We start from the raw sequence: 10,432 nt of genomic DNA on the forward strand, positions 1-10,432 counted from the left end.
CGCTGAACATCGTAAATTTATGCTGTGTATTCATGACCACCATACGTACAGTGTACTTGTACTGTACATGTACATATACCCTATTTATTGTGCATGTACGGTGTAGTACGCAGCCTACAGTACATGTACACACACTGCGTGCGTGACCGTTGACCGCGATCGTCTATCGTAGACAGAGTGAAACCTGACCCAATACACCGCAGAAACGCACGTAGTATCGAAGACGGGACCCAGACTAAAATGTTTTCTTATTAGACTAGCCTCACGGTCTCCATTAAGTCTGTTTTAAACACACATACATGTACATGTACACGATCTACACGACAGACTTACAAAATGCACTCTAAGCATTGTTAATGTTCAAACCGAACAAGTAACCAACCGAATTTCGAACACCTGGGGGGAAAATGGAGTCTCAGGGCACTGGCGACGGAAGCCGAGGGGCCAGTGCCCCCCCCGCATTTTTTCAATTGAGGGCCTACCCCCCCCACACACACTTTTTGCAAGTCCTATAATTGGGTGGGGTTCAGTGCATCGACCTATTAATGGCTAATGCCTGATGGTCTAACAACTACCACCCCCTCCCCACTTCACAATTCGTTCCGCCGCCGGAGATCTCAGGTTTCAGTGATGAGATCCAATAAAACAGCCACGGAAAGTCTAATCATTGACGGATCAAACGCCAACGGTCTCAAAAGCCAAAGGGTAATGACTCCTCTCAACAACAGACATATCGACCAGAACGACGAGATTTAAAAATATTTTATATACTTTCTTTTCCTAAAGCGCTTAATAATGCACCAAATTTAAACGCACCTCTCAGAAAAGTTTTGTTTTGTTTTTTAAAGCTGCATGGAAATAACTCAAATTTTTCCACCATGAGAAAATTACTGATACTTCCCCTAACAATTCCTGCATCTGGCCTCCTTTGCAGTGCTTTTTGCTTTACACTTGTAAACTAATACAAACGAATTAGCACTAGTGCAAAAGACTGGAGACGGAAGCTCTGAAAAAATATTTCAAAGCGAGGTTGATTTCACAGGGGTAAAGAGTCATTTTCAAGTAGGTTTCTCACAAGACGGTTAAAAACGAAGAAGAAAATAAACAACAAATAGCAAAACGAACAAACCAAATGCATACGTTTTCTTACACATACAGAAAATATTCGGTAACTTCTTTTATCGAGAGAATAAAGAAGCATCTGTTTCTACCCCCCCCCCTCCGCTTGCAAAGGAAGAAAAGGAAAATGTTCATTCAAAATATACAGAGAACTTTCGGTCCGCAAACTCTGAACATAAAATAATAATTTATCAATAGCATGAAAACCTAATGCCCCCCCCGCGACCAAAGTAAGGAACCGTTATTCTGCATGGCTCTCAAGCTCTCGTGTTATTCATCTGGTCATGCGCATCTTCGGATGACAGTTTTTAACTTTTGTATTCCAAGACAGCCCCTGTACAACTTAGTGTTTTATGTCTGAAGAATTGGAGTACAGAAAAAAATATAAAAACTGCAGTTTTCCCACATCACCGCCCTCCGTCTTCAAATGTATGGTCATGTATGCGATAATACAGCATTTTTTATCTATAAACAACCATGCAGTAAACTTTCAACAATGGAATGTTTCGTTTCGCTCCGAAACGAAAGATGGTCAAAATAGTAGATGATTCTTTCGAAGCTGTGTGATGTGAACTGGAGTAACGTTCTCATTCCTTCTGGAGAAGTCTTCCAAGCTCTTTCTCCCGCTTGGACAGCACCTTTAAGCGGCTTTCTATTTTTGCCAACGTTTTCTCTGGAATATTGTCGAGAAGATTCAATTTGTCAAGAAAGAAATGAGGTAATTCTCTTTTCGCAACAAACTCGACCAGTTTTCCTAATATTTCTATAAAGCATTGCTCGAGTTTTCGTTTCTGCCATTGAGTTTGATCAACTTGTTCGTCACACAGATGTAAGAGGGCGTGCTTCATCTGGTAGGTTGTGAGCTGGGCAAGTGCTTCATCTTTGCGTCTTAGTGCCTTAAGAATCTTCAAAGCCCTTAATCTGCAACCGTCGTCCGCTTTGTTCACTTTGTACAAAAGTACCCTCTCATTTTCGTATGTCACGGCAGTCCACAGCAAGTCTTGGCAGGAATTACGTAAGGTGAAGTCTTTTGCAACAAACAACTTTCGGTAACCAGAACTCTTTTTGCCGATTGCTATTCCAGGAATAATTTCAATGGACAGGATGTCATTGTTCTCAGACACTGGCTTATCACTGAAAGCGATTACAATACGAACTGGTGAAGTTTTGCCAGCATCAGTACCTGGTTCCACCACTGTTCCAGTATGTTGTCTGACATCACGCCATTTAGCGATAAACTTTCTGAACATCAGGTTAGCTAATACGGGTGACAAACAGTCACGTTCTCCTCGCCAACCTGTCCATCGATCTTCATTAATTTCCTTTATGTTGAACAAACGAGGAAGCTTTAGTTCATACATTCCGGGTTTATGAGCTGCAGGGATAGGCGTAATTGTTCCAACCACTGATAGAGGTAAAATTATGTTTAGATCGCTGTCCTTCCTTATATTTAATTCTTCTGCAATACTTCCAACATATATAGGCTCCAGGCATCTCACTCTTGAATTGTTTCGCTGGATTCGAGCAATCAGGCCAGGTAAGATCTGATCTAGTTTCTCCTTCCTTAATGCTGATAAAGTTTCAGGAATTGCAACCTCTCTAGTGTAGAAATCGTCCAAGGCATCACGAATGGTTGTATTTCCCTTCAGGCCGTCTAACTGCTGACTCACAGCAGGTGTCTCGTCCCATCGATGTTGGAGAAAATACTTTATATCTGAGTGAAAAAGATTTTATTCCATATTAATGAAAGTTTAAACCACAGTGCGATTAGATCTTTATTTCATTTTATTTCATAGAGTATCCAACAACACAAGCGCCGAGGATGCATGGATAAATTGATTAATTAAAAAATTCTCAAAACAGCAAATATCAAATTAAATCATAAAGCCACAAACACATAAAGCTAGCTCCCATGGGTATGACTTATTAATCCATAATGGTATTCCAATACCATGATGGAAATTCCACAATTATGCTGACTGAAGGCCGGTTCATACTTTGAGTGAAAGCTAAGGCGAATTCGGAAAGTCAATGATCCAATAATTATTCGCGTTGTGAATTCTTAAAAGTTGAACACATTTCAACTCGAGTGAAATTTCGCCGCCAAAATGTGCGTGACGTCAAATTCGCTTCGATTTCGCATTTGTCTGAAGTATGAACCGACGCAGACCGGCGTTGAGAAGAAACAGGCTCACGCTTGGCGTGATTCTGCAATCCACGGTGGTAGTCCCACATTAAAGGGGGGACGTGAGCCTCTACAGACTGTATGCGTATGACGTCACGTTACAGGGTACTTCTTCTTTGGGGTCATTAATCGTAATGATATTAAAATAACAAAGAACAGCCTCTAAGCATGCTCTAAGACCCCAACAAAGCACATAACCTCTATAAATGCAGAAGATGTGAACTTAGCTTCGGACTGACTAAAACTACCAATAAACCCGGCTCTATAGGGTATTACACGGAACACATTAGGATATCGGGGGTTTAACTTATCAGTCTGTCGTATTAAAAACATTTATTCATGAAAGCAGCACCTCTCTTTCACAAATACAGCTTCTCCCAAAATTAACAGAACCCAACAAATGCTCATTTTTTATATAGGATGTGGTTTTTATCAACTTTGCCATACGTCTCGGTTTCCTTAAAAGATTTGACCATGAAAATTGATCGAGCTATAGACTAAAAATACATGTACATATGATTATGTGAGAAGTGGCACTGACGTTTCACTTATATGGTAAAGTGAAGAAGAAAATTGATCTTTCCTTGTCTGCAGCAATCAAATGTTTCCCAATAAAATCATTAAAATATTCGAGATAGATCCTTAAGAATAAACACAGGCCTGTTCCACAGTGACGTATCAAGACGAAAAACAAAAGAGAAAAACTCAAAGGTAAGGGAACTGTTTTGCGTCTTTCCAACCTACAAACCAAAAATCTTTTTTTTTTTACTTTGCTCAAACGTAGAAAACTTTAATTTGGTCACAGGAATATTCTTGATCTAAAATTCTTAAGAAAGTAAAAGTATGGCAAAGTTGTCAGTTTGAAAAAATAAGTCGATTACAGTTTTTTATAGTAAAAACATAAATGAATTTGAGCATTTACGGTTTCAATGTATCGGGACTAGCCTGTAGTTGGCTGAGTGATATAGGAGACAATGTACAAAAGTCAGACATCCAATCCACCTCGTCACGGTTAAATTCTCATTAAAAATCGCGGGTGGGCGGGGTGGGACACAAAAAGCTGAGTTATTATACAGGATACTGTTTCCATCATTGTTTGGTTTAACTGTTTGACAAATGGCAATTTGAAAAAACTAGAGGATAACGACAACTGCCAGTAAAGTTATTGGTAGTGACGTTAGAGAGTTATGTGACATTTATAAAAAGGCCCATGATTTGTGCAGATCAGTCGCATCCTTTATTTTCTGAGATTCTGTACAACAGGGCTTGGAAAATGATGGAGGAATGGATTATCGTCAAACTAAATGAGACGCTAGACTTGCCTCTTTCTAGCGCAATGTTATAATTACCTGATTTGGGAATTACAGGCTTTTCAAGAGTACACATCTTTGTGCGGATCCAGTCACCCGTGCTCACCGTATAGGTCGTAGACTTACACACTTTATTACCCTCACATCATCGTAGCTATTCCTCTAAAACTGATTGGTATCAGGTGGAAATGATTGACTTCGTAACTTCGCAGTCTGGCTTTGCATGAAGCCGTTTGAGAGGCAACAGCTGTAATATAATGTATAAATATCGATCAAAGAGCATGACGGAATTAGTTCGAATATTTATAGGCACCGCGGTACTTCCTATATCAGGCAAAACCATGCAGGCTGTAATGGGCCGGGGATGGCTGCAACCGACAAGGAGCGCTAGTTCCATGGGGCTTCAAAGTTAAGTGTATTTTTGTTATTCCATAAGCCCAGAAGTCAAGTCTGAATCGAATTTGAACACAGCAAAACATCCTCAGTACTGTTTTCCTGAAATTACCGCTTTGAGCTTTTATCCCATTTCGAGCCTTAATCAAAGACTATTTTTAAGTCTTACGCCTGTCTGACAACCATCCTATCAAGCAGCCTACCGTGAGGAGTAGACCTGTACATTGAAATTTAGGTAAACAATAAATTTGAAAAGTGCCATCGATGCAAAAGGTTGCCGCATTTTTGGGCGTTTGTCCGCCACCACCCTGACGAAGGACAAACGTCCGGATTTTCGGCAAAGCCTTTTAGCAACGGTGAAAACATTTTCAACTTTGTTTACCTATGATCTTGTAATTACCTCAGTACGGTTGTGCAATAATGTCATCAACACGTACGAAAGCAAGAAAAATTGTCGAAAGTAAGTAGAAGAGGTCAAGCCTTGGCGATATTAATCGATCTCAATATCTACCCAAGTTAGGTAGCCTTTAACGGGGACCAATCAAAATACCCACAGAAATGATGCAATTAAAATTCCAAAATGGGTACAGATTTCAGTAATCGGACTCGGAGGCACAGTACATGCCGGAGTGACCCCATTATGTGAACCAAATTACGAGTCTGAACCGCCGACCAGAAATTGCACAGAATTGTCTTTTACAGTCTATACACATTTTGTAAGCTATTTTGTTCCAGGATACTTGAAGTTAAACTATTCCTCCAAACACGTATGCTTTGTTTACGTCTAAGTTACAGCAAGTGCGGATAATCCAATTGTGCCCTCTAGACTCATATTGAGCTTGGATATTCAACTTTACCGTTTAGAATGGTCATGTTACACCATGGAGCAATAAAATACAGCCTTTGTATGACTGCGGTACATTTAGACCCTCCAATAAATTGTTTTTCACAGGCCTACGGATGTAGTTTTCATGGAAGCGGAATAAAAATTTACAATAATCTTACCATAATGATTGAACTTTTACTGAATCCATCCGTACTCTTCGCAGTCATCATACACCGCAACATGTCACATTCATCGGACATATTCATCAGTCTAAAAAACTTTACAAGCTGTATCAACAGTTTGGAAGATCGACATCTTCCTCGCATGAGATTTCATGGACTGGTTTTATCACCAAGCCTGGCACTGAAGAGGCCTAGTAACAACTATCACGTACCGTATGTGCATGTACATGTACATTACGATGCATGCCCTGCATACAGTGATAACTCGTTCAAGCGAGTGAACAACCCTGGTCCGCAGTGAGCCAAAGTGCATGTACTGCACTTAGAACGTGTGACAAGCAACGCGAACGTCAAACAAAACTTCCAATAGGCTAGGGCACTATGATGCGACCTACGTGCAGAAACCATTTTTGTAAACAACTCCACGGAAACTGGCTAGCACGGATTTAAGACTAATGTCGTCGGCTGTAATAGAGGGCGCTACATACATGCACTCGCCTCGGCCAGAGGGTGCACCCTCGTATTGAAATATGTCGGCCGAACTCATTAATAAAAGTTATAGAATCAAAATATTCTACATTAGAGGGTCCTGAGAGCCATGGAACTGAGGAATGAGACTGAACCTCTGGGCCGGACTCAAGGCTTCCAATTCTGAGCAATTCGGATGCAATCAGCTTTGAAAGTGGCACTATTTGAGCCATTTTGCCGAGGGATGGTTTTTCAAAATGGCTACTTTTCTGGACAGGGACATTTTCTGCATTTTAGGGGTGGTCTGCTTCTGGTGAAAATTTCTCAAAAATTCATTGGTTAACCCCTCGAAAATTGAAAGGAAAATGAAAGAGGACATGTGGAACATCATTTTTCTGTGCAGCCTGAACACCTGTGAGAGTTGTGAGTACTTTTAAAATATTTGTGAAGTATGGGGATTTATCACTGCTGTCTATCGGAATTTATTTTTAGTGGTGCACCCCAGAGTGTCTTCGGCCCTTGCCCGCCATAATGAAATGCACTGCAGAATGTAGTCTTGCCGCAAGACTGGTTTTACTGTTTTGGCCGGTGCACCGTGCAGACGACATGCGCTGGCGAGCTCACCCGAATATCGCTACCTACTGATCGAGGGTGCTATAAGCACAAGAGGCGACCTGCCAGAAAACCAGTCTTGTAGAATCTGACAGGCTACCCCGAACAATTCCGAGCATACTTCACTCGCTCAGGATCATGAATATTAATACCCTAACGCCAGTGGCGTAGCTAGGATTTTACTTGTGGAGGACACAAAGGGGGCACCAGCTTTAAATGGTGTGGTTTTATTTATTTATTTATTTATTTATTTATTTATTTATTTATTTATTTATTTATTTATTTATTTATTTATTTATTTATTTATTTATTTATTTATTTATTTATTTATTTATTTATTTATTTATGTATTTTTTTTTTTTTTTTTTTCGTGAAAGTGGAGCCATACAGCTCCATTTATTCAATCACTCAAAATTTACAGCTAGAGGTACAGCTAAATAAACAGGGTTATTACGTTTCCTTTACTGATAAAAAAAACAGATAATTAAGTACATGTTTTTTTTTTAAAATAAAAAGGTACCATTAAAAGGCTATTGGTTTCCCATAATTTAGAAACAAAAGTGAATCTTTTCATTTTGAACGTAGCAGAGTACCGAATGTTTTGCATAAATTGAACAAAAAGCATTTTCATCTAGTCTTGTATGTTCTCGAAAAATAAATTTCTTCAGGCTTGATTTATACACTTGCAGAACATCACGTGGAGGCATGCTGCCCTTATAGAAAACATATGTACACCTTACTTTCCAAATCACTCTGTGCAGACGTCCAATAAGAAATAAACATAACCTATTCTTAATACCCGTACCCAAAATTCTCATCTTGTCTGTCAAATAGAAACTAACATCTTTCAAATAATTACGAATCATTTTTTCTACAAATAACCAGGCTTCAATATTGTAGGGACAAACAACGAAAAGATGGTACACATTTTCCCTCCCTCGGTGACATAAATAACAATTCTCTTCATCTATCAAACCATAAAGCTTTAACTTGTCCTTAGTTGGTAGAATCTTATGTTTCAATTTAAACCAAATATCGTTATCATCAGCATCCAAAAATTGACAGCCTCTCACAGACCAAATAATTTCCCAATCCAGAGAACTGGTGCCGAAAATTTCTTCCCAATAACTCTGGACCTTTGGAGTCTCAAAATACATAAGGTTTAAGCCCTCACAGACAGATTTAACATTGACAGAAGTGACATCATACGATTCGTCATCAAAAAGAAAGACGCTGTTTAACGGATGATTCCCGGGACCTTCTCTATTTTCCGAAACGTACTCATCCTTAATATTTCTTTTTAAGCCTGTTCTAATCCGACCAGCATTAATAGGCAGAATTTTACAAACCATAGTCAAATCCTTGACTGAAATAATGTCATTGTTATTTACGATCTGACCGAGACAAAAAATTCCATTCGCTTTAAGAACCTTACTATCCATGACCTTTGTAAAGTTGCCAGTAATTACATTATTCTTCCACAGAGGGATGTCTTTGACCTCGTTTACACACGAAGGACAAAAATTTAACTTTCCTTTTAGATGGCTGAAATCTTTGATCAGCTGTTTGTAAAAAGGCTGTGCATTCTTTTCTACAATCTTAGGGTTGGAGAAGATAAACCATCCAAGATGATACGGACCGCTGGCATTAAAAAGACAATATTCGAAAAAACTTTTCCACTTTCCCGCACTATTTTGGAATTTCGTCAAAACATTGATTCTCAAAGAATGAAGTTTGTTCTTAATATCAATCACTCCAAGTCCACCCTTTTTTACAGGTGCACACATGGTACTGCGCTTAATTTTCTCTATTTTGCCATTCCATAAAAAGGACCACTTAATTCTTTCCATCTTTTTAACCACATCATCTGGACAAGATAAAACTTTTCCATAATAAGAGAGGCAACTACCGAAAAAAGAGTTTACAACAATAGCTCTACCTTTCAAAGTTAAATTTCTGATTGCCCATTTGTCTAGAACAGCACTCATCTTACTGACACGAGGACCCCAGTTCCTCTCGACGCTATCGTCATTCCCGAAATAAATACCGAGAATTTTCAAATGATCGTTCCCCCAATTAAAACCACCTGGAGCGTCTGTGCGAGATCTCCATTTCCCTAACCACAGACCATTAGATTTACTGTAATTTATTTTTGATCCAGAACCTCTACTGTAAGTAGAGAAAATATCGTCAAGGATGGGGAAATCGTTATCATCGGTAACAAAGATGGTGGTGTCATCTGCATGTTGAACTATCTTCAAGGACTCGTGACGACTATTAGGAAGCTGAATGCCAGTAATAGAATTGTTTTTTCTTATGAGACTCGACAAACCTTCAGCACAAATCGAATACAATAATGGGGACATGGGGCAGCCCTGCCTAATCCCTCTGCCCACTTTGAAAGGTTCAGAGACATGATTGTTAATAATGATACAACTCGAAGGATCGTTATACATGACACGAATCCAATTGATTAAATTACCAGGAATTCCCATTTTCTCCATTATCTTAAACATATAATTCCACTCGATTCTGTCGAAAGCTTTTTCTTGATCAATGCTTAGAAGAGCGCCCTCTCTACCTTCATGATTAATATAGTAAATAGTGTCCCTGATAGTCATTAAATTATCTTGAATATTTCTATTCTCAACGCCACAGGATTGGTCTTCGCCTATGATACTGGGCATAATTTTCTTAAGACGATTGGTTATGATTTTTGAAATGATTTTGTAGTCGACGTTAAGGAGACTGATCGGTCTCCAATTTTTTAGGTCGGTCTTTTCTCCCTTGTTTTTGAATATCAAACGAATTAAAGCCATATTCATAGAACGAGGCAGATTCCCGGACGTATTACATTCGCCTATAACTTCTTTAAAATCATCCTTCAAAATAGGCCAAAAGGCTTGATAAAATTCGGCCGTCAGGCCATCGAGACCTGGTGATTTACCCCTACTCATTTGATTGACAGCAAAGAGTATTTCGTCATCAGTAAGGTCACTATTCATTGAGTAAACGACATCTTTGTCAAAAGGAACCTTGTCAACACTGTCTAAAATAACATCACAGTTTTCTTCTTCAATACCACCATTAGAATACAGCTGTCTATAAAAAGAAATGATGTGTTTGCTAAGACTCTCAATATCTTTATGTTCATTACCGCACTCGTCAACTAAACTTTTAATTAAATTATCCGAATCTCTCTGACATTTGAGAATTTTGAAAAACTGCGAACCTTTTTCCCCAGAAATTTTGTTGATGTGGGATCTAATTCTAGCGTTTTCCAGTTCATTAACTTCCAACTGTTTCAGTTTTTTATTGATGTCGTCAACAATTTGAG

General features: G+C 39.0%; 1 protein-coding gene across 1 annotated transcript; it reads right to left on the minus strand.

Moving 5' to 3' along the window:
- Positions 1-751: 751 nt before the first annotated feature.
- Positions 752-6,425, minus strand: LOC110984741 (cyclic GMP-AMP synthase-like). The gene is made up of 3 exons (XM_022245213.2): positions 6,013-6,425; positions 4,654-4,861; positions 752-2,833 (listed from the first exon to the last, which is right to left on the minus strand). Exons 2-3 carry the CDS (start codon positions 4,688-4,690, stop codon positions 1,707-1,709), a joined length of 1,164 nt encoding a protein of 387 aa, XP_022100905.2. The 5' UTR covers positions 4,691-4,861; positions 6,013-6,425; the 3' UTR covers positions 752-1,706.
- Between the last annotated feature and the right edge of the window lie 4,007 nt (positions 6,426-10,432).

Source organism: Acanthaster planci, linkage group LG05, assembly GCF_054643075.1.
Source record: "Acanthaster planci isolate LZ-2023a linkage group LG05, COTS_SCS, whole genome shotgun sequence".
Taxonomy (NCBI): domain Eukaryota; kingdom Metazoa; phylum Echinodermata; class Asteroidea; order Valvatida; family Acanthasteridae; genus Acanthaster; species Acanthaster planci.

Bases quoted from the DNA above. Each gene is read 5' to 3' on its own strand.
- LOC110984741 (XM_022245213.2), bottom strand. From the start codon at position 4,690: ATGTGTACTCTTGAAAAGCCTGTAATTCCCAAATCAG. The intron at 2,834-4,653 runs GTAATTATAACA...TTTTTCACTCAG, and splicing joins GCCTGTAATTCCCAAATCAG to ATATAAAGTATTTTCTCCAA.